Raw genomic sequence first — 24,678 nt, forward strand, 5'->3', positions numbered from 1 at the left:
GTAGCGATTTGAAAATAAAGTCACTAGTCATTACAAAAATAAAATCATGTGGTTTGCTTTTTCTTCAATTTAACCATACGTAAGCTGGAACATAATGTGTTAGCAATGCATAAAGCTGTCCCAATGAGAAACAAAACATTTTCAAAACGTGGCCTCCAGGAAGGATGCCTTCGTGACGTCAAAGCTCTGCCCATGGAATTCCCTATTGGAACGGATACAGGATCACATGCCCTCCAGTATGGCTCACGTGCCATAAGTTTGCCATCATGGTTAGAGAGAATTCAGTTCCAGGATATTTAAAGAATATAAACCATCATACAATATTACTTTTGTTAGACTTTTGCCATCCCTCCCCGTCTTCTCTTTTGAATAAGAGGACAAAAAAAAAATCATTAAAAGTAGTTTTCAACTTACCACCATTCATTAGCAACTGTTCAAAATTACAATGGCACCATAGAAACATAGAAACATAGAAGTCTGACGGCAGAAAAAGACCTCATGGTCCATCTAATCTGCCCTTATACTATTTTCTGTATTTTATCTTAGGATGGATATATGTTTATCCCAGGCATGTTTAAATTCAGTTACTGTGGATTTATCTACCACGTCTGCTGGAAGTTTGTTCCAAGGATCTACTACTCTTTCAGTAAAATAATATTTTCTCATGTTGCTTTTGATCTTACCCCCAACTAACTTCAGATTGTGTCCCCTTGTTCTTGTGTTCACTTTCCTATTAAAAACACTTCCCTCCTGGACCTTATTTAACCCTTTAATATATTTAAATGTTTCGATCATGTCCCCCCTTTTCCTTCTGTCCTCCAGACTATACAGATTGAGTTCATTAAGTCTTTCCTGATACATTTTATGCTTAAGACCTTCCACCATTCTTGTAGCCCGTCTTTGGACCCGTTCAATTTTGTCAATATCTTTTTGTAGGTGAGGTCTCCAGAACTGAACACAGTATTCCAAATGTGGTCTCACCAGCATTCTATATAGCGGGATCATAATCTCCCTCTTCCTGCTTGTTATACCTCTAGCTATGCAGCCAAGCATCCTACTTGCTTTCCCTACCGCCTGGCTGCACTGTTCACCCATTTTGAGACTGTCAGAAATCACTACCCCTAAATCCTTTTCTTTTGAAGTATTTGCTAACACAGAACTGCCAATACAATACTCAGATTGAGGATTCCTTTTCCCCAAGTGCATTATTTTACATTTGGAAACATTAAACTGCAGTTTCCATTGCTTTGACCATTTATCTAGTAAAGCTAAACCATTTACCATATTACAGACGCCTCCAGGAATATCAACCCTATTGCACACTTTAGAGTCATCGGCAAATAGGCAAACCTTCCCTACCAAACCTTCCCCTATGTCACTCACAAACATATTAAAAAGAATAGGACCCAGAACAGACCCTTGTGGCACACCGCTTGTAACCTGACTCTGCTCAGAATACTCGCCATTAACAATAACTCTCTGATGTCTACGCTTCAGCCAGCTGCAAATCCATTGAACTATCCAGGGATTAAGTCCAATCTTCACTAATTTATCTATCAGCTCTTTATGTGGAACCGTATCAAAGGCTTTGCTGAAGTCCAGGTAGGCAATATCCACGGCACCACCTTCATCCAACACCTTTGTGACATAGTCAAAGAAGTCAATGAGATTAGTCTGACATGATTTGCCTTCAGTAAAGCCATGCTGATTTGGGTCCAATGAGTTATTGTTTTTTAGGTGCCAAAAAAAGTACAATCGGCTCTCCCATGTACAATTGTCTCAGCATCCTCACTGTCACGTGATCAAAATTTGGATGCTTGGCAACCAGATTGGGGTGGATTCCTCCTGGTTTGGACCAGATCACCCAAACTGTTAGGGACCGTGGTGACGTAATTTTGGCATCATGGATCCAGTTCTGAATGTGCCAATCCGTGCTCGCTAACATCTTTCTGAATTTTGGGCCGATTTTACTGTGTTTGGATGGCTTCTCCTCATTCTGTGGTTTGAAAAAAGCCCTTCCACCTGCCCCTGGATTAATACGGACCTTTATTTCTTTGCCCGAAGCACAGCTGATCAGTTTCTCAGCTGTGTTTCGGGCTGAATCCACCTTCTGAGCATGCGTGGAAGTGAAATTGCCCAAGAGGACACGCAAAACATCACAGTGCAAAACGGTGAGAAAGCTAAGTGGAAACCACCCAGTGAAGGGCTGCTCTTCTTACATTTTTCACAAAAACGGGTGTTTGCCTTCCCCCAGCTCCCACAAGCAAATCTGCAGGCCTCTGAAATGCTCTGTACACCCCATTTTTTAAAAAAACATCACAATTTTTTTGCAATAAAACAGCGTGTAGAGGATTTGGGAGGCTTGCAGAGTGCTTCTGGGGGCTGGGGGAACCCAAAAATGCCCCCGTTTTTGCCCATTTTGTGCAAAATTTGGTATTTTTGCTTTTTGCCTCCCCCCGGTAGCACTTAGCAGGCCTCCCAAACGCTCTGTACACAACACCCTGTTTTTGGACCAATTTTAGAAAAAATGGGGCGTGGGGGGCAAGGCTTTGGGAGGCTAAAAATGGCTGCATTCAATCTATAACAGTGTTTCCCAACCTTTTTTTGAGCCGCGGCACATTATTAATATTTTCAAAATTCTGGGGAACACTGAAGGGGAGGCGGGGGGGGCGGGGCTAAAGAAAAGTTTGGACAAAAAAAAAATCTCTTCCTCCATTTCACTCTATTTCTCCCTCCCTCTTTCTCTCTCTTCCTTCCCTTCTTTCTCTCTCTCCATCCCTCTTTCTTTCTTCCTCTTTTTTGCTCTTTCTCTCTCCCTCCTTCTCTCCCTCCATGTCTTTCCCTCTCCCTCCTTCCCCCCTCTCTTTCCCTCTCTTGCTTTCTTTCCCTCTCTTTCTCTTGCTTTCTTTCTCTCTCATTCTCTCTCCCCTCCTTTCTCTCTCTCTCTCTTTCTCTCTCGTTCACCATGCCGGCAACAGAGAGAAAAAGAAAGAGAGAGAGAGAGCTGGAGAGAGAATGGAGGGCGCCGTTGTCTTCGCCTCCGCCCGCCGGCTCTGCAGCTAAGAGGCAACAGCAGCCATCAGCCTCCTCGCCCTCCCAGACGTTCCCAGCGCCCGGCCACGCGCCGCCTCCCGTTAGCCCGGCTGACCTTTCCCTGCTGCCGTTTTCTCTTCATGGCGCAAAGCCACACAGTCCCGGACTCCCGGATCGCTCGCTTTTCCGGCCAGCAAGCGCGGCGCGGCGCTTTCCTGGGCAGATGGCTTTGCTGACCGGAGAAGCGAGCGATCTGGGAGTCCGGGACTGTGTGGCTTTGCGCCATGAAGAGAAAACGGCAGCAGGGAAAGGTCGGCTGGGCTAACGGGAGGCGGTGCGTGGCCGGGCGCTGGGGACGTCTGGGAGGGCGAGGGGAGCCGGCGGGCGGAGGCGAAGACAACGGCGCCTTCCATTCTCTCTCCAGCAGCGAAGGAGAGGGGGCGGATCACGGCCCAAGACAGGAGGCAGCGGAGGAGGAGGAGGAGGAGGAGAGTGGGCGGATCGGGCGGGCAATGGGGCAGGGCAGAGAAGCCAGGGGCGCGTTTGGCCAGAGGCACCGTGGGGAGGCAGGGGCGGCCGCGGCTCCCTTTACTCCTACTGCCGGACCTCCCCGCCCCTGCCTCCTTTTTCCCGCCTTCCTTCTTTGGGTCCCAGCCGGAAACAGCTGCATCGGGCAGTAGCCGGGGGACAACTGCGAGTGTCGGAGGCACTGGCGGTCCGGCACTGGCAGTGCCCCGCCCACCTGGAGCTTCCTGCGGCACACCTGACCGTGTCTCGCGGCACACTACTATGCCGCGGCACACCGGTTGGGAAATGCTGATCTATAAGACACGTCAACATTTCCACCCTCTTTTAAGGGGGGGGGGAAGTGTGTCGTATAATCTGAAAAATATGGTACATTATAGCAGTGTTTCCCAACCTTGGCAACATGAAGATATTTGGACTTCAACTCCCAGAATCCATGCTTATTACTAAGAGTCAAAAAACAAAAATAAAAAGACAATGACAAACCACTTCTGAAAATGTTGTCAAGAAACTGCAAAGACTTGTCTATGTAGTTGCAGGAGTCAAATCTGACTGAAAAGCCTACAACACACACACACACTGAAAATCACACTTTTTAAAGTGACGTATAACTTCTTGAAAATTGTAAAATTAGGCAAGCAATCATATCAACTGAATTGCTGCAATAAATTCATGTTGGTTCTTCACTATTGCAGAAGATAACATTATACAGACGTGCAGTACGGATGCATCGATTTTGTTCTCTGGCGGTTATGTAAATGACGTTAGTTTTGTTTGCAAAGTTAATTTCTCTGCCGTTACCTTGCTGTTAGGAATAACAAGCAAATTTAATATTGATACTGGTCTTTTCACATTAAAAAGGTTTATTTATCATTAAAAATACATTGCAGTGTATATTGCTCCCTTTCGTAGCCCTAATGTAAATCAACACTTCACTTTTTTTTTGTTCAGTGGGTTACACATGTGGGCCAGATGTATTATTGTACATAACAGATTTTTATAAAAATGGAAAGCATGGCATGCTGACTTTTTTTTTTCTGCTACAGAATCTATATAGGAAACAGCAAGATTTAGCCATATTTCTTTGCATGGAAGATATAGACAAATGGAGCTAGATATCGCCACAGATGACCTGCCATTGATGGCCAACACTAACCACATGTTGGTCAAACATTATGTTTTAGACCTGGATGTGGATTTTAGAAACCATGTTATAGAAGGCACCATAGTTATTTTCCTTGAGCCCGTCAGAAGAGATGGAAAAGCAGAGAGTAAACAGATGGAAGGAGACAGTTCTTCTTCTTGGTCTGATAAAACTTGCCGCCTTCTGACACCTGAAGTTTGCTCGGTCGTCGTGGTGCCAGATCCAAGTGCTTGCACAACTAAAAGTGGATGTAATGATTTTGCTGTCAGTGGTAAAGGTGAAAATGATACTTCTGATAAAAACGGTAGCCTTGGCAACAGGGAACAGGCTTCTGGGATTTCTAGTTCAAAGAACTGCGGTGACATTGAGATGCATGGGAGTGAAGATTTCTTGCTGGTCCTGGACTGCTGTGATTTATGTGTGCTAAAGGTTGAGGAGGTGGATGTCGCTGCTGTTCCAGGCATCGAGACATGCACAAGCTCTGCCAAGTTAATGGATGCTGCTAAGGAGCCTAGAAATCTTCGGAATCAAATTGTGCACGAACTTGTGACATTACCGACACATAATTGGAGAGAGCAGCTTCAGCGTTACAAGCATTGCAGCCAGGGACCTGCTTGTGGAGAGCTTCTGTTTATAGCCGACACTTGGAGCTTGGAAATCAGGAAAGCGGGCGTCAAACTGCCAAAGGACTTTCCCCGTGCCATAAGAATATGGTACAAAACAAAGCCAGAAGGACAATCACTTACGTGGACTACAGATCAAAGTGACAGGTAAGCAGCAGTCCTGAGTGCATCAGGTACCTTTTGGTGTTACGTTCCAGATGGGACACAGTTGAATTATGAATGATTATCTCATTCATAATGAATTTAAATGCATGAGTAGCACAGCTGATAAAACTTCAGAGCTTGCGATAGCTTTGAGGATTTTATCATCGTGAGTCTGAATCCAACCAATGCATTCCATGAGCCAAAATATTCAAGGTAATAATGCTTGGCATAGTTTAGATAAAAGACGCAAATATTTTCTAAATATTTTCTTTTTAAACAGTCAAATGTTTAGGAATAGTAGAAGTTGCCTTAAAAATGTTGTAAATGCAAAATGTATGGAAGGATCAGGATGTAAAATATATTGTTTAATGAGGTAGCAATTTTATATGTTTTATTTTTTTTAATGAGTCCTTGTTTTTCAATGCCTAATATAATTTTGCAGCATGTTACCCTGTCTAAACAGTAATCTTTAGTTGAGTTGGAGTTCCAACACCTCTAGGCTCTGAGTCAACAGAATCCAGTATATGTTATGTACCTTATAGGTACCACACATCTTGCCTACAAGACTTCATTATTGTCAACTTGCTTCTTTTAATTGCACACATTTACCAGTTCTTGACTTAATTTCTATTCCTGCTGTGTAATACAGATTATAAAATCAGGGTTAGAGTCTCCCTAGTCCCCTCCACCATATTTAGCTCGAGTCAGGGTTATCTTGGACTTCCAAATGCTAACCCTCCACTTTGACATGCTGGTTTGTTCTAGATTGCCACTTTGCTCAAATTGCCCAGTGTATTTTCAAAACGGCTAGAAGGAAATCTCTATGCTTGCACTAGTTAATTGCATTAATCATGTATAGAATGATGTCCTGTATGTTGGCCTTTTAATTTTTTTTTCTTCAACATCTGATCCTAAATGTAATTTTATTGTGGGAGGTTGATGTGTGTCCTGATACAATCTCCCCATTGCCTTATTTTTGGCTTCTTCCATGTAAGTAAAGATTTTAAAACACAGCACTTGTCACAAATGCTAAGTGGTCCAAGCTACTTAGACGAAAGCATAAGTTTGGTTTAGTGACACCCTTACGTTGAGAACGTTTGGTAGATATATGGAGCTGATACCTTCAGCATTAGCATTGTATTTGGACTTAGAACTTAGACCTAAGCATATCTTTATTGTCACCTTAAATGTACCCTAATTGGCATCGATTGAAATGAAATTTTGTTGCATACAGCACTCAAAGGGTCACCACCTCCAATATACACCACACAAACACGATAAATAAAAAAATATGCATATGCCCACATATGTACATATATGACACAGAGAAACAACACAGTTTAGTTTGGATGTACAGTGTTCCCTAGATTTTCGTGGGTTCGAACTTCGCGGAAAGTCTATACCACGGTTTTTCAAAAATATTAATTAAAAAATACTTTGCTGTTTTTTTCCCCTATACTATGGTTTTTCCCACCCGATGACATCATATGTCATCGCCAAACATTCGTCTGTCTTTAATAAATATTTTTTTTAATAAACTTTAATAAATAAACATGGTGAGTAATAATCTGAATGGTTGCTAAGGGAATGGAAAATTGCAATTTAGGGGTTTAATGTGTTAAGGGAAGGCTTGTGATACTGTTCATAGCCAAAAATAGTGTATTTATTTCCACATCTCTACTTTGCGGAAATTCAACTTTCGCGGTCGGTCTCGGAACGCATCCCCCACGAAAAGTGAGGGAACACTGTATACTTCTAGACAGCAGCAGAAACGAATCTTACCAGACGGATGGCTGAAGGAACAGAACTGTTAACAGAATCTGGTAGTCCTGCTAGAAATACTCTGAAACCTCCTCCCTGAGGGGAGCAACAGAAACAGATCATTTCTAATTTGCCTGCTGACTTCCCCAGGCTATAGGTAGTTGCTATAAATGTTGGAAAGTGTGAGAAAATGAAATTCTAAATTCCTATTGCAGGGATATAAAATAATAGAGGACTGTTCAGTACTTTTGTGTTCTATTCTAGTAAGTTGATATGCTGTTAAATGAAAGTGTAAACGACTATACTAATGTTCTTGTATGCTGTATTGTTATATTTTTCACTGAAGTTCTTGTTTCAAAATGCTAGTAATGTAATATGGTTCTCATTGCTTTAGATTGCTTTGGGCGCTTAAAGTGGCAAATAAATAAAAGGTATGCATGAAACGAAAAGTTCATTAGTTTTTTGCTTAGAACAGAACAACCTACCTGAATCATTGCATTGGAACTTTTTAAGTTAGCTATGTTCCAACGAAACAAAGGGCTCTAGGTTTTGCTGAAACAAAAATTAAGCAATTATTAGCACTATTTATTACCTCCGGAACTGCCTGCTACCGCACGAATCCCAGCGACCGATAAGGTCCCACAGAGTTGGCCTTCTCCGGGTCCCGTCGACTAAACAATGTCGTTTGGCGGGCCCCAGGGGAAGAGCCTTCTCTGTGGTGGCCCCGGCCCTCTGGAACCAACTCCCCCCGGAGATTAGAACTGCCCCCACCCTCCCTGTCTTTCGTAAACTACTCAAGACTCATTTATACCGCCAGGCATGGGGGAGTTGAGATAGCTCTTCCCCCTAGGCCATTACAAGTTATGCATGGTATGTTTGTGTGTATGTTTGGTTTTATAATAAGGGTTTTTAGTTGTTTTTATTATTGGATTGTACATATTGTGTTTATTATTGTTGTTAGCCGCCCCGAGTCTGCGGAGAGGGGCGGCATACAAATCCAATAAATTATTATTAATTATTATTATTATTATTATTTATGTATTGTTGTTTCCCGCAAGACTCAAGGTGGCTTCAACAAAGTATGCACTGTAATTAACCATCCACAGCAGAGGTGTCAAACTCGATTTCATTGAGGGCCGCATCAGGGTTGTGTTTGACCTTGGAGGGGCAGGGGGTATGGCCAGGGTGGGTGTGGTCAGCTTGACATAACTTTTGTTGGGGGTGCCTGTGGTGGCCCAAGCGCTTTGCCAGTGAAACAGGCTCCAAACTCTGTTTTCAGACAGGACAGCTTCCTGCAGCCCTTTGCCAATGAAAATGGAGTTTGGGGGGGGGGGAGCATGTGTTGACCTCCTGAATTCCGTTTTCATTGGCAGAGGCACTGCAGGCTGGTCCTTCACTGTTTCCAGGGCAACCATGTGGGACAGCTATAAGCACACCATGGGCTGAATGAGGCCCATAGGCCTTGAGTTTGATACCCCTGATCCACAGCATAGAAATAATTCACAGTTATTTAACACTTGTTAACAAAGTTAACAATAATGAGTCTGCGGAGAGGGGCGGCATACAAATCTAATAAATAATAATAATAATAATAATAATAATAATAATAATAATAATAATATTGATGCTTGAAACTAAATAAATATAACATACAAAACCAAATCAATGTCAAACAATCATTGCCCAAAGATTCTCTGAAAAGTTCAGTATTCCTCAATGTCCAAAAGACCATTGCTAAAGGGACCAGTCTACAGGAGGAGACTATTCCAGATCATAGGTACCTGGTAGCAGAGTTGAGAGGAATTAGTTTGGAATCACTATATTCCCACAAGTTCAATCCATCTTGAATTCTGTTAACTTTAACTGGTGCCAACTTAGTGCTGACCGTTACCTAACTAGATTCTTGTGCATAGGCAATAAATTTTGTGTATTAGCAATTAATCTTAACTGGAACTTAACATGTGGTCCTGATTCTTCACACCTGACACATGATGGAGAATCTGTGAGTTGTGGCCATAAGAAACATTGAGCATTTTGATCAAGATTTTTGCTCCCTTATTTTTCACCCAGGATTGTCAAATATGGATAGAGTGGTAATGTATATTAGCTGATAACAGCCATCCAACTTGTGTATTAATGTGTCAGATGGCTCCTTTCCTCCAAAACAAACAAACAGTAATTATAATCGACACCTGTTTATAGGAGAAGTATCTATTTGTCATCAACACTATGCATTTAGTAGTTAAACATCACCTGCATTTTCTCCTTCATATTCCTAGCTTTGTAAGTAATACACCAGGCATTAATTGTAGTTCTCTTGTTATGCTAATATGAGGTTTATTTAAACATTTCCAAACATTGCATAGGAATAACTGTGCTGAGTGAAAATACTTGAATAACGTTCATAAATATTTACTAAAGCAAAAGCAAAGCAATCAACACCATCCTCCCCCACTATTTTGTCAGGTTTGAGTGACAAAATGCATCAGCAAAACACGGTGCTTTGTGTAGAACAAGCAAGCAACTCATACAATCTTTTTGGGGTTTTATATAAATAGACTAGTACACTCCATATGTTTTGTCCTAAAATTTGTGACAGGAGCTTGGGAAAAAGAAGCCTGACAATTGCTTCCATGATGTTAAATATTCTCTGGCATTCTGGTGATTATTTTTAGTTCTGCTGTCAAACTCTCTGTGTGGGAATGGATAATGGCATGTGTCAGGTAACAGGTGGGCTGCCCGTGTTTCCTCTACTTCAGTAAACATCATAATAAAAAGAATAGGGCCTGCTGGGGTATTGCAACAAAAACCTTTAGAAGATAGACAGGAAAGGTCATCAAGCTGTGCAACTTTGTAAATATTTGATGTAATATTTTGTTTTAATGGTTGAAACCCCTGATTGGGGATTTAAAGAGTCTCTGTGGAGCAATTAGATCAAGGCGTTTTGGCTGAGTTATGTACGGGAACCAGTTTTTGGTCTTGGTCTCTTGTAGTCATTTTTGGGGATAGCCATCCTGAACTGGGTACCTTCCAAATGTGTTGATACTACATTCTCATAAGAACTCAGTAGGGTTCTGCCACAATTAAGGACACAGTAGAAAGGATGGGGTGGCAGAGAAATCTATCTGTTACATTAAACTTGCCAAGGGAAGGAGGAACTCTAGCCATACCCTGGTTTAGTTCTTGAATACAGTGGTACCTCTACTTAAGAACTTAATTCGTTCCGTGACCAGGTTCTTAAGTAGAATTTCTTTTTAAGTAGAAGCAATTTTTCCCATGGGAATCAATGTAAAAGCAAATAATGCATGCAAACCCATTAGGAAAGAAATAAAAGCTTGGAATTTGGGTGGGAGGAAGAGGAGGAAGAAGAGGAGGAGGACAGTCGCTGCCCAAAGCGAAGGAAACGTTTCTTTTCTCTGGGTGCTGGCAGAGGTTTATTCCCTCTCCAAGCGCCCAGAGAAAGGAAAATGCTTTGTTCGCTCTGGACTGCCAAAGCCTCCTTAAGTGCCACCAAAAGGTTCCTCTGGTAGCCTAGAAAAGCCTGAGATGGCTTGGATTAAAGGGGGAATGGCAGGAAGCTGGCCGGGCTTCGTGCCGCTCTCAAATTTCCTGTGAAATTTTTCCAGGCTCGGGTTCTTAAGTAGAAAATGGTTCTTAAGAAGAGGCAAAAAAAAATTTTGAACACCCAGTTCTTATCTAGAAAAGTTCTTAAGTACAGGCGTTCTTAAGTAGAGGTACTACTGTACAAGCCTTTTTTGTTAACCATAGAAGTAAACAGCTGCCATTTGCTACTGTGGGAAAAGCATAGAACATTTGTGATTTAAGTTACGCTTATGTCTAAAAAAACCACCTGCTAAGTACACATAGGATTGGGTTGTACACAGTTGTTAACCGTACATTTAAGAAAGGAAGCCTTGGTTTATCCAGAGCCCCCTTTTCCTTTCTGTGCTATTCAGCATACAAGTGGCTGGTTTTAACCCTTCTAAACTACAGTCTAACCAACCGTAGTTCGGATTGATCATTATTTAAATTTAAAAATATATGTTCTCCTTCAATAGAAATGGAAGCTTCTGGTTTCCCTTTTGCTGTGTCAGAAGAGACAAATAGACGTCACAGATAGGCCTGAGGATTGCTAAAGTCTACCCTCCTAATGCATTACTATTAATGCTATATCTAGTCTGTTGTGGTTAGCTCTGGCCCAGCTCCTGCCCCAAGGACTGTGGATGTGGGGGAGACATCCACATGCCACAGGCCTGTTTTGCTCCCTGTGGAATCTGCTGATGAAGGCTCCTCTGACCAAGAAGACATGAGTGACAGGGAGGAGGAGAGTGTGGCAGGCAGTTCAGAAGGAGATCAATTATCTAGCTCCTCCTTGGATTCAGAACAAGAGTTAATGATACAGCCACGCATGCGGAGAATGATGCATAGGCAGCAACAACTGAGAGATTATTATCAAAGAAAATGAGGCCACCTGTGATTGGGTGGGGCTGTGGTAATTAGTGAGGCTGCTATAAATAGCAGCCTGTGGGTTTGGCCATTGTGGAGGATTATCTGATCGTTGTGTTTCGTGCCTGCCTTGCTGACTTTGACCTTTGTGTGCTGATTTTCCCCCGCTTTGAAACTAAACCAGAGCAAAGTGTGTTTCACTTTGTGAAAGAAGAAGGACTGTGAATTGCCTCACAGCTGCAAGCTAAGTATCACAGAACTGATAAGGGACTTGTACAAATTACCAGTTTGTTTGGAGACGAGTGCTCTTTGCTATACCAAAAGAGGGCTTAGTTTATTTGAATCTTCGGTATAAAGAACATTGTTTTGACTTTTCAAACGTGTGTGTGTGTGAACTTTGTATCTGTGAATTTTCAGGGAGGATTCTACCAGAGAGCTCGACAGAACACTAGTCATGCATGCATTTGTAAATCCACACATTCATATTTCCACTTGGTGTCTTGTAAGGGTAAATTTGTGATCAATTCCGAAACATTTTTTGCAAAGCTAGGCTATCGGGTTATTTGGAGCAGAATAACCTCAAATAAGTTCAAATAAAATATATATTTCTATCTTCTCCGGCCTCCAGAGATGTCAAAGAGCAAGTCAGAATTTATACAAATTTCACTTCAAGGTTCAAGACTTGATTATCTTCCAGTATGACCCTTTCTTTTTAGACCAAGTGTGGTGAGTGGTGTTTATAGTTCGAATTTCTTTTCCTGTTAGCAACTTTGTTTTTCTTGTAATAAGTTGTATAGTACACACTACTTCCTTATCTTTTTTCTGTTCCCTACAGACCATGTGTTTATACAGTGGGATCTCCAATAAACAACAGGGCCCTTTTTCCATGCCAAGAACCGCCTGTTGCCATGTCAACATGGCAAGCTACAGTCCGAGCAGATGCATGCTTTGTTGTTCTAATGAGTGGTGAGAATGTAGCGGAACCAGAAAAATCTGAAAAAGGTACAACGTGTATTGCTATATTAATATTTGATTCAATATTCATGTGGAAAATGCTTTAGTATCAGTGCAGTATTTCTTCTACTTTAGTCCAATGAGATTCAAGCTCCACCTCTATCTAGAACTATTCCCTTCATATTCATTCTTTCAATTTTTTTCTTCCTGACTTTCTTATGAATTTTGCTCTTTTTTTTTTATCGGTCCTTGATTTTCAGGAACTAGTAATATGCATTTTGTAGGTGGATTAATTCTAAAACAAAGTTATGATAGAAATCTGCTTCTGTGATGCTATAACAATTTATAATAACCTCAAATCTTACTTTTAAAATATTGCTAAAATGTAATTGCTGGTTGCGGTGAATTACATTTTTGCAGTAGGTTAGAATTTGGTATGTTTGGTATGTTGAGTTAGGATTAAGTGGTTGAAATATCCTTTAGTGGTCTAAAAAATTTTTTTTCTTTGATACAAGAAAAAGGATAAATCAAGTTGAATGTCATAGTTCAGTTTTGATTTAGAATACATCTTCGTGAGAACTATTCTGTTTGTATTGGATTAGCCCTGATACTGAGGACCATTTCAAGTTGACAATTTAAACTTTGGTACAGCAAATTCTATTTGTTGTTGATTATTTTTTGTTACTTAAACCTTGTTTTTGTTGATTGAATTATCATCAATTATTGAAATCTGCTTCGCAACAGAAATTTATTTTTTTATTTATTCAGGGAAGTTTATACCATGCTTCCTCAGAAGTTTGTGACAAAATTTTTAATAAAGCAATGAGATAATGTTTCGGGAAGTTTCCTATAGCAAATATATGCTTTCAATTTCGTAAATACAGTACAACCAATACGTTTAATAATAAACAAAATAACATTAAAATTGTTTATTACTTCATAGAGTAATTTTTAAAGTAATAATTTAAAGTAATTGTTTCTCTTTGCTGCAGATTCTTAACTTTATACAGAACATGTGCTTTCATTTTAAACAAATCAGATCACTAAATTAGGCAGCATTCAAATATGTCTCTGAACCAATGGTCCAAACTCAAGTGATCATGAGAGCCCCTGAAGACTAGTTTCTTAGCACAAGAGCCTGAAACTAAAGCCTCTAACAAATCAAACATTAAGAATATTATGAATAGTACCATGGGTATGCCATTAAACATACATTTATTTATTTATTTTTACAAAATTCTACAAATCAGAGGGTTTTTTTACCATTTCAGTTTGACCACTTATTTGGCAGAATTTTTTTAAAAAGCAGAACATCAATATTTGTTTTGATTGTTGCTGAATAAATATAAAATCCTTAAATCTAATAATCTGAAACTTGGCAGGATTTGTCTGCCCAGAAGAGGCAACTGTGTCTGAACAGTTTTTTCAGTTCTGCCAAGTAATAAAAATTATTTTGGCACTTCTCTTGTTTAAAGAAATCATGTTTTGTCTTCAATTTTTTGAAAATTTAGCTCAAATTCAGATTATATTTAATAAAAGCTGAACTAAAAACTATGTATTATATAACACAGAAAAAACAGTTGGCGTTTCATGCTTAATGTAGAAATAATTAATCTGGTTTAAGATTTTGAGCATAAGCCTCATCTAACTGATCATGGATCCATTGATGGATGGGAAGTGGGCAGAAACTGAGATCCTTCTATCTGAGATAGATAGCAGGTAGATCACTTAGTAGGAGGAACAATTGGCCAAAGTTGGGCTTAGACCACCCTAGCCCCAAAACGTATACAGCTTCTCACCAATGAGCATGGAAATGCTTAGAAGAGAATTCACAGCCTCTTCCCCAGAACCGAGTCAGTAGAACTTGGCTGGTGGACGGCATACTGGGAGCATATCTCCACTTGGGCAGGGACAATATTCCTCTCTTTGTTTCAGTGAGGCACTCCCCTCTTAGCCAAGATCATTGGAGTTTCCTGAGATACACCACTATCTATCTTTGCTCCTTCTCTGTTCTGCTTCCATTCCAGTATTGGGTCCCTACCTGGACTGGGGGGAACACGGCACACCGATAGCAGAAATGGACCTGCGTGCTCAGCTTTGAGTGACCAGTGGGTGGGTGTGCATGTCAGAATGATATTTGGCTTCTGTGCATGCGCAGGAAATTTTTTTTTGCAAGAGGACATGTGTGAAAGATTTTGGCAATTTTTGGCAATGCGCGGAAGCAAAAAGAATCAACAAAATCTCACGCGCATCTTCTCATGAGATTTGATTCCTGCAAATGTGCAGAAGCTATATCTCGTACCGGTGCGCCCGCCAGTCACCCCGAGCTGTGCACACATCAGCACCGGTAGTGGCGGTAAGTTGGAACCGCTGCCTGCTCCATTCCCAGAGCAGCCATTCTGTTGCATTCTGGCTAATGACTGCAGAGAACAAGCAGGTCATGTGCAATGCTGGCCTTACTTTCCTCTTTGTTGAGGTAGATGGAGGAAAGTTGCCAAATGAGGGTTTAAAAGAAGCTTGAAGGCGGGGATATCTGTTCCTCCTGATGTTGCCATGCTAAAGCGCCTTTTTAGCCACAGGAAGGTGATTGGCCCCTATCCAAAAAGTTACAACAACTCAGGACAGGACTAAGGCCAACCAGGAGCCGAGGTGGCGCAGCAGGTAGAGTGCTGTACTGCAGGCCACTAAAAGCTGATTGTAGATCTGTAGATCAGCGGTTCAAATCTCATCACCGGCTCAAAAAGCTTAGAAGAGAATTCACAGTTTCTTCCCCAGGACCGCAGTCAGTTGACTCAGCCTTCCATCCTTCCCTGGTGGGTAAAATAAGGACCTGGATTGTGGGGGCAATATGCTGGCTCTGTTTAAAAGTGCTATTGCTAACATGTTGTAAGCCGCCCTGAGTCTAAGGAGAAAGGCGGCATTAAAATCGAATAAATGAATAAATAAACCACCCACTTATCTGGCTGAGGTGACAAATATTTTCTTCTTAGAGAAGATCTATAGGTGCTACCTTTCTTCTCTTTGTCAGCAAAGCTCAGGCTGCACCTGCTTCAAAAACTGCTGCTCTAAACAGTGGTTTAGTGTTGCAAGAATGGCTCTTTGTGAGTCTAAGGTTTACGTAGTTTACTCTGCCTGCTTTTTCTAGAAGATTTACCTTCTGTTTCTGTTAACTGCAACTGAGCATGACATCTGAAACTTGTGGAAGTCATTTTTCATAAAGTCATGCCTTCTTCTGGGTGACAGTTTTTTATTCTTTCACGTTTTGTATAACATTGCTTACCTTTCAAGGGAATGACGCAATGGGGTATGTACTATTTATTTAAGATTCGGGAAGGATTGCATTTTTGTAAGCATAAAATATGTGAAGTGGAAGAAATCCCATAGATCATTATAGCGTAATCCCTTGCTCCATGCAGAAATCCATCAATTCATGCCTCACAGGTAGCCAACCAGACTCCATTTGTAAACCTGTAGAACTTGGGAATTGACAAGTACTGTTCAAATGCTCAAATGCTCTTACCATCAAGAACTTTCATAGCTTAGCACAGATGGCTAAATTGAATACTTTGATAAAAGAAAAAAAAATCACAAATTCCTATACTTTGACTTGGAAACCACTTCTGGACTTTATGCTTGAGGTGGGGGAAAAAAATGAAATTTTGAGTTTGAGTTTTAACAATCAGATAGATCGTTGATGTAGAAATGACTAATTTATTCTAATATGTAAAAGTAAAAAGTCGAGGTTTGATGTTACTATCTTAGTTTACTAGGGAGTCAGAAGTCAACACCTTTTCTTTCCTTCTTCCTCCTTCTCTATATCCTTCCCTCCCCTATTTTTCCTATTGTTTGTTTTTGTGTTTTTGTATTTTATACTACAAACTAATAAAAAATCTTCCTAGTAAAATAAAAAATAAAAAAGAACTTTCAAAGTTTTAATTCTAATTTAACTTCTGTGGACCTCTCGCTGTTCAGTAGTGAAAGATCCTGCTTAAGTGATACCTAAGGGTATGTGTGTAAATACACTGGTGTGCCCAGGGGTGGGTTCTAACTTACCTCACTGATGGTTCGCTTCCTCCCGTGCCACTTGGGTGTGTTACGTTGGCGCGCGCACGCTTCAAAGGCCGGTGCCAAAAAATCCCAAATAAAATAAAAAAGCTGAAAATAAGATGGCAATACATGCGCAGTGTTGGAAACTTGGCTTCTGCTCATGCTCAGAAGAAAAAATAAATGATTTAAAAAAAAAAAAAAGATGGCACCCATGGACCGGCACTGACCGAACTAATTATGTGATGTCATTGTGATGTCACCAATGGGTAGCTGCTATCTGTTCGGGTGAACCGGTCCAAACTGAGAGGAACCCACCTCTGCCTATTATCCCAGTCATAATTTTCTTTGCTAATTTTCTTTGCTTGAATTTGTATTTCTTTTTTTATTTGGCAAATTTTTTTTAAAAGGAAATTCCTCTTAATATTCAGTAGTGAAAGATCCTGCTTGCAAATGACACAGCCTTTTAAATTTTGCACAATCTTGTGTCCAGCAAGTGAGACTAGATTTCCCAGAATAAGTACTTGAACGCTTGAGTGGAACGGGCTACTTAGCCACTCAATATCTGTGGATATCCTTCCATGGTAGTCCATCTGGCTGGGAATTTCGGAGGTGAATTGCAAGTTCCAGAAACAAATATTAATTTTGGAAGAGTTTTCACTACAGTGTTTTCCGCTGATGTTATCAACTCGCCTTCAACTCCAGCTTTTTGTGCAGCAACAAACATTCAGTCCAGTAATATTTTTTCCAGAAACAAATTATTGTCACAATTTCAAAAATTTCTTCTTCCTTCAGGTTTGGGGAAGAGTGTGCTGCATTTGCAGTTTTTAGAGCATCTGTTGTTTTTCTCTAGTTTCATATTAATTGACATTAAAAAAAAAATCTGTTGAAATGTCTGTTGGAAACCTGCAAAATAATTCTAGGCAAATCATCAAGAGGTTATTTGCTCCTTCAAAATGTAAAAATATTTAATTTCATATTTATTTATTTATTTATTTATATTCATTCATTCATTCATTCTTTCATTTATATTTATTTATATTTATTTATATTTATATTTATTTATTTATTATTTATTATTTATTAATTTATTTATTAATTTATTTATTTACTTTTTATTTATTTATTTATTTATTTACTTTTTATTTATTTACTATTTATTTATTTATTTATTTATTCATTCATTCATTTATTTATTTATTTACTAGAAGTTTGAGAAAAAGCCTCTTAACAGATTTAATAAATAGGAGTTAAAATACAGTAACCATTTCTTTTTCACTCTAGGCTTTATAGATAATTGGATTTTAAGCTTGATTAAATTAATTGCAATGAATGCAGTAGAAATAATATAAAGCTAGATTTCTCTTATATTACATATGCCAGTATATTATTAAAATATATTAAATGTCTTTTAAAAGTCAGTTTATGCCCTTCTCAGTGTATCCATTCAAAAGACAGAGAATAAGAAATAAATTGAAAAATAATCAAAATGCTAAAAAATAGTAAGAGTGGTAAAAGGGAAAAAAATAAATGGAGTACTGTACTCCAATTTTTTAATACAATTAAAAACTGAGTGGATTTTCAATGACAACATGAAATACAAATTATATCTACATTATTCATTAGGATAACATTTAAAATTTATAGATACAGTATTGCAAATTATCTGACATAAGTTGCATAGTTTGTAAACAGATGGGGATTTTCGCTGTTATTTATGTGTAAATTTTCACATAGAAGTGAAGTTAAGAATAGAATAGAATAGAATTTTTATTGGCCAAGTGTGATTGGACACACAAGGAATTTGTCTTGGTGCATATGCTCTCAACGTACATAAAATAAAATATACATTTGTCAAGAATCATGTGATACAACACTTAATGATTGTCATAGGGGTCAAATAAGCAATGAAGAAGCAATATTAATAAAAATCTTAGGATATACGCAACAAGTTACAGTCATACAGTCAACATGGGAGGAAATGGGTGATAGGAATGATGAGAAAAACTAGTAGAATAGAAGTGCAGATTTAGTAGAAAGTCTGACAGTTTTGAGGGAATTATTTGTTTAGTAGAGTGATGGCGTTCGGGAAAAAACTGTTCTTGTGTCTAGTTGTGTTGGTGTGCAGTACTCTGTAGCGACGTTTTGAGGGTAGGAGTGGAAACAATTTGTGTCCAGGATGCGAGGGGTCAGTAAATATTTTACCCGCCCTCTTTTTGACTCGTGCAGTATACAGGTCCTCAATGGAAGGCAGATTGGCAGCAATTGTTTTTTCTGCTGATTGGTACAAAAATTATTAATATAGCATGTTCATGGGAATAAATTCACTTCTAATTTTTAACAAATGTGTTGCACATCAATTTTTTATGTGTTTCTGTGTTTCTGCTGTACCGTATGAAATTCTTTTTCTTTCTTTCATAAAATAACACACACACACACACACACACTGCTCAAAAAAATAAAGGGAACATTCAAATAACACATCCTAGATCTGAATGAATGAAATATTCTCATTGAATATTTCATTTGCACAACTATTCCATTTGCACAACAGCATGTGAAATTGATTGTCAATCAATGTTGCTTCCTAAGTGGTCAGTTTAATTTCACAGAAGTTTGATTTACTTGGAGTTATATTCTGTTGTTTAAGTGTTCCCTTTATTTTTTTTGAGCAATGTATATTCTCTACCCTAGGTGGTGCTGTATCCAAGGGAGCTTCACAGGGTCCCAATAGATATATGTAGTTAGATAGTGGATTAACATTCTGGGCAGAAAGGCAAAGAGAAAGAAAAGAGGAAAACATAAAGATAAAGAAAGTAATTTTAGTTTAGTTTGTTTCCTGCACTTTTTTTGGAAACAGTGCGGTTAGAGATAAAGAGGAATAAAGAGAAAAATGATCAAATACTTCTCTTTTATATCATTTTGAGGAAAAGTTATGCACGATTAAAAATGCTACATGGGAAAGTAGATTGAAACTTTCTAATACCAATGAGCATCATAGTTACAGTATACAGTGGTACCTCAAGATACAAACCCCTCGTCTTACGAACAACTCGTGATACGAACCCGGGGTTCAGAAAAATTTTGCCTCTTCTTAAGAACTTTTTTCGAGTTACGAACCAGCGTTCGGAGACTGCTGGGAAGCTGCGCGGCTGTTTTAAAAGGTGACAGCCGGGTGGCGGGGCTTCCCAGAAGCCTCCCGAATGCCGGTTCGTAACTCGAACAAAGTTCGTAAGAAGAGGCAAAATTTTTCTGAACCCCGGGTTCGGTTCGGGAGGTTGCTGGGAAGCCCCCCAGCCCGGCTGTCACCTTTTAAAACAGCCGCACGGCTTCCCAGCTGTCTCCCGAAGCCGAACGCGGAAGTTCGGCTTTGGCGTTCGGCTTCAGGAGACAGCTGGGAAGCCGCGCGGCTGTTTTAAAAGGTCGCAGCCGGCCTGGGGGGCTTCCCAGCACCCCCCCGAACCTGGGTTCAGGGTTTGGGGGGGTGCTGGGAAGCCCCCCAGGCCGGCTGCGACCTTTTAAAACAGCCACGCGGCTTCCCAGCTGTCTCCCGAAGCCGAACACGGAAGTTCGGCTTTGGCATTCGGCTTCGGGAGACAGCTGGGAAGCCGCGCGGCTGTTTTAAAAGGTGACAGACGACCTGGGGGGCTTCCCAGCACCCCCGAACCCCGAACCCGGGTTCGGGGGGGTGCTGGGAAGCCCCCCAGGCCGGCTGTCACCTTTTAAAACAGCCGCGCGGCTTCCCAGCAGTCGCCGAAAGCCGTTTTTTTGCGGGGTTTTTTTTGGTTGCACGGATTAATTGACTTTACATTGTTTCCTATGGGAAACAATGTTTTGTCTTACGAACCTTTCGTCTTACGAACCTCCTCCTTGTACCAATTAAGTTCGTATCATGAGGTATTACTGTAGTACCTAAAAATAAACAATGATTAAGTAGAAAGGCATCTAAAGTAATCGATATCATTTAGATACTAGGTCACTAACCTGTGTCTGTGAGAAAATTTTGGTGGTCCCCAGAGACATCTTTGTACAGTAATAACTCGTCTTACGGAGCTTTGACGTCATAAAGTTCACGAGGGGTTCGTATCACGAGGTACCACTGTATTTTGCATGCTTTATATTGCACTATAATTTTATTATTAGATTTGTTCCATTGTTATACTGTTTTTATTACTGTTGTGAGCTGCCCCGAGTCTTCAGAGGGGGCGGCATACAAATCTATAAAGACGTCCTTCCTGGAGGCCACGTTTTGGCCTCCAAGAAGGACGTCTTCGTGACGTCAAAGCTCCGCCCATGGAATTCCCTATTGGGATTCCCCACCTCTTTTCCAGCCTCCAGATCGGCCGAAAACGCCGCTGGCGATTGCAAAAACCGCGCTCCGCCAGGCGGCGGCGCCCAGCTATAACCTTCTGAAACAGCTGGGCGCTTCTCGGCGGCCTCCGGAATCCGAACCCGAACTTCCGGGTTCGGCATTCGGGAGAACGCCGAGAAGCCCCCCGGCTGTTTCAGAAGGTGACAGCCGGGCGGCAGCACCCAGCAGAGCGCCATTTTGCGATCTGCGGTGGGTTCGTAAGCCGAAAAAAGTTCGTAAGAAGATGCAAAAAATTTCCGAACCCCGGGTTCGTATCATGAGGGGTTCGTATCACGAGGGGTTCGTATCACGAGGGGTTCGTATCACGAGGTACCACTGTATTTTTGCATGCTTTATATTGCACTATAATTTTATTATTAGATTTGTTCCATTGTTATACTGTTTTTATTACTGTTGTGAGCTGCCCCGAGTCTTCGGATACAGGCGGCATACAAATCTAATAAATTGAATTGAATTGAATTGAATTGACTTATCCTCAAGCTACGGCATCCGAGAGCAATTAATCTGTTGCGTGTGGAGAAACACAAGGCCGCACTGTCCAAATCACCATGCCAGTCCCCACAATTAAAGGAGTATAATATCTCTGGGGGTTAGGGTTAGACATCCCCTCCTCAGTCAGACCCGCTCCACTTACTCTGCTGGGCCGGCTTCACAGGGCCACCCAGTTCGGAGCCTGAGAGGCGGATGAGCTATTCCAGCTCCGGGGAAAGAAGCGGCACAGTCACAGAACCTTGACGATTGGGAAGATGAGCCTGCCAGTCAGCCTGGCAGTGTGAAGTGCTGCCTACAGGAAAATGATACCTGGCACGTCTAATGGAGGTTGTTGTGTTTGGGCCTGGGCCAGCCGTTGCTCCCACAGATGGGAGAGACGCGGCACAAAGTGAATGTGAAAGCCTGGCTGACAGCGAGGAAGATGTGGCAGACAGCGAGGAAGATGTGGCAGACAGCCAGGAAGATGTGGCAGACAGCCAGGAGGACGAGGCCACTGGGACACAGGATTCAGCAGACAGCCCAGGGGATTTGACCTGCAGTCCCTCAGACAGTCTTTCCTCCCTGGGTTCTTCTGCAGATCAATATACTGATCTACGTAGCCGAAGAGCTAAGCAAAGAAGGGATCGCTTTAAGGAGTATTACAAATCATTATAGGAGCATCTGGGCTGGGTGTGGTTCCCTTAATGAGGGCTAAAGGGATAAAAGGGAACAAAGGCCAAGGCAAACTGTGGCAGTTTATCTGTGTTGTTTTGTGGTTCCTGCTTCGAAGTTTCTGTGCCGTTGGAGTTTTCAACCCAGCTTTTTCAGTCAAGTGGGAGGTGAAAACTCTGGGACTTGCTGTTTGCTTCAAAGATTCAAAAGGACTCCTGAAATGTCTTTGCTCATTCCAGGTTGTCTTTGTTTGTTTTTCCCTGTGTTTTTTGTATGCAGCTGAAGTAAGCCTTGCATTGTTTTCGGTCATTACGAACTGTTTTTTGAGTAAGCTATTTTTGTTTATCTAATACAAGTTTGCTGATTAGCAGAGCATGTGTGTGTTTGATTTCTTTTCATTGGACTATTACGCATTGCCGAGCCATTCAGGCAGAACAGAGGTGGTGGGTATTTTTAGGGCGGCCTGGACTGGGGAAGGTGGGAATCACTAATCGCCTTTCCAGAGGGGCTCGACCATGTCCACATCCTGCTCTTTGGAAGGCTCCGGGAAAGCCAAGGCTGTGGAACCTAGTGGGGATTGGGATCACGTGTGTCCGATTCCTATGGTGAATGGACAGGTGCCTCTGGAGGCGTTTGAGAATGGATGAGATACATTGGTGGTGCTCTGGGGGTGCCTGGCGCTGCTGGCAGCAAAGGGGGGGAAGATGCAGAAGACACTTGTTTGTTCCCAGTTGCAGGCTTCCAAGGAGGGCATACTGCGCAAGGTGGGTGGGAACAGGCTGGATTTGTTTTGATTTGATTGGATTGGATTTGTATGCCGCCCCTCTCCGTAGACTCGGGGCGGCTAACAACAGTAGTAAACAGCATGTGACAATCCAGTATAAACAATTAAAAACCCCTATTGTAAAACCAAACATACAAACAGACATACCATGCATAAAATTGTAAAGGCCTAGGGGGAAAGAGTATCTCAATTCCCCCAAGCCTGGTGGCAGAGGTGGGTTTTAAGAAGTTTACAAAAGGCAAGGAGGGTGGGAGCAATTCTAATCTCTGGGGGGAGTTGATTCCAGAGGGTCAGGGCCGCCACAGAGAAGGCTCTTCCCTGGGTCCCGCCAAGCGACATTGTTTTGGATGGGCATGGCCAAGTGGACCTTTGCCAGGGCTGCACTCCAGATTGTCTCCAAGTGCGACTCCTTTTGTGCAGTCTGCAGCCAGCGCAGAACTAGGCTCATGGGGAGGGCAGCTTGGGATGGGGATGTCAGAGGCTGCTTCATTCGCAAATGCCTTCCCACCCCGTCTGCAGTCTAGGGGCACGGAATGTTACTTCTATTCCATCCCATCCCCTCTCGCCTAATCCAGAGGGAGCTTTCATGCGGATCCCTTTTGCAGGCTCTCTGGATGAAAGGGGCATGTGGTGTCCCCCTCCCTACCCAGGAAAGCTGCTGTTGAATTTGCCACGTGACCAACAGGACAGCTGTGGCCATTATCCTTCCACTTTTTGGAGGGTGGGATGGCCCGTTCCACCCACCTTTGTCCTGGGCTTCCTCCTACCCTTTGCTTCCCCGTCGCCTGCCTTTTGCGCCCGCTTTGTTTTGGTTTTTAATGTATCCTGTGGATACATTACATTATTAACTGCATCCTTAGAAGCAGGATGCTCATAGTCATCAGTGAAGTGTGCTGGGTGATGTCAGGATAATCCTAAAATGAGGCAACCATTGCAAGCTCTATGCTTCATTATTGTTTTGACCATTACAACAGTCACCCTCCTCTGAGGATACCAATTCTCATCCAATTGTAGAATAGAATAGAATTTTATTGGCCAAGTGTGATTGGACACACAAGGAATTTGTCTTGGTGCATATGCTCTCAACGTACATAAAATAAAATATACATTTGTCAAGAATCATGTGGTACAACACTTAATGATTGTCATAGGGGTCAAATAAGCAATGAAGAAGCAATATTAATAAAAATCTTAGGATATACGCAACAAGTTACAGTCATACAGTCAACATGGGAGGAAATGGGTGATAGGAATGATGAGGAAAACTAGTAGAATAGAAGTGCAGATTTAGTAGAAAGTCTGACAGTGTTGAGGGAATTATTTGTTTAGTAGAGTGATGGCGTTCGGGAAAAAACTGTTCTTGTGTCTAGTTGTCTTGGTGTGCAGTGCTCTGTTTTACTTATTTTTCAGATGCTCTTTATAGTTAAGTTTGATCTTAACTGTATTTTTTTAGCTGTAATATTTAATGGCATCAGATAATTTGATTTTCTTTGGTTTTAGATTTGAATGGTTTTCATGATGATAATAATTTTGTTAAACACTTCATTAAACACTTTAAATTTTTAATTAAATAAGGATTTACAATTGTGTTGTAATTAAATAAGCACTTATACTTTTGCTATATTAAATATGTGTATTTCATATTAATAAAATGGAAGTTCTCTGATCATTATTTTAAAAATGTATTTATCTTTTTAAAAAACTG

At 41.1% G+C, this 24,678-nt stretch overlaps 1 protein-coding gene across 1 annotated transcript in view; it reads left to right on the plus strand.

The window, feature by feature from the left end:
- Positions 1–24,678, plus strand: part of AOPEP (aminopeptidase O (putative)) — a 259,513-nt gene that overhangs the window by 5,286 nt on the left and 229,549 nt on the right. Inside the window, exons 2-3 of the mRNA XM_070742785.1 lie at positions 4,605–5,472; positions 12,512–12,678. Coding sequence (XP_070598886.1) covers positions 4,664–5,472; positions 12,512–12,678 — 976 coding nt within the window. The 5' untranslated portion in view covers positions 4,605–4,663. The remainder of the gene's footprint in view (positions 1–4,604; positions 5,473–12,511; positions 12,679–24,678) is intronic.

The sequence above is a fragment of the Erythrolamprus reginae genome, chromosome 2 (assembly GCF_031021105.1).
Source record: "Erythrolamprus reginae isolate rEryReg1 chromosome 2, rEryReg1.hap1, whole genome shotgun sequence".
In the NCBI taxonomy this organism is placed as follows: Eukaryota; Metazoa; Chordata; class Lepidosauria; order Squamata; family Dipsadidae; genus Erythrolamprus; species Erythrolamprus reginae.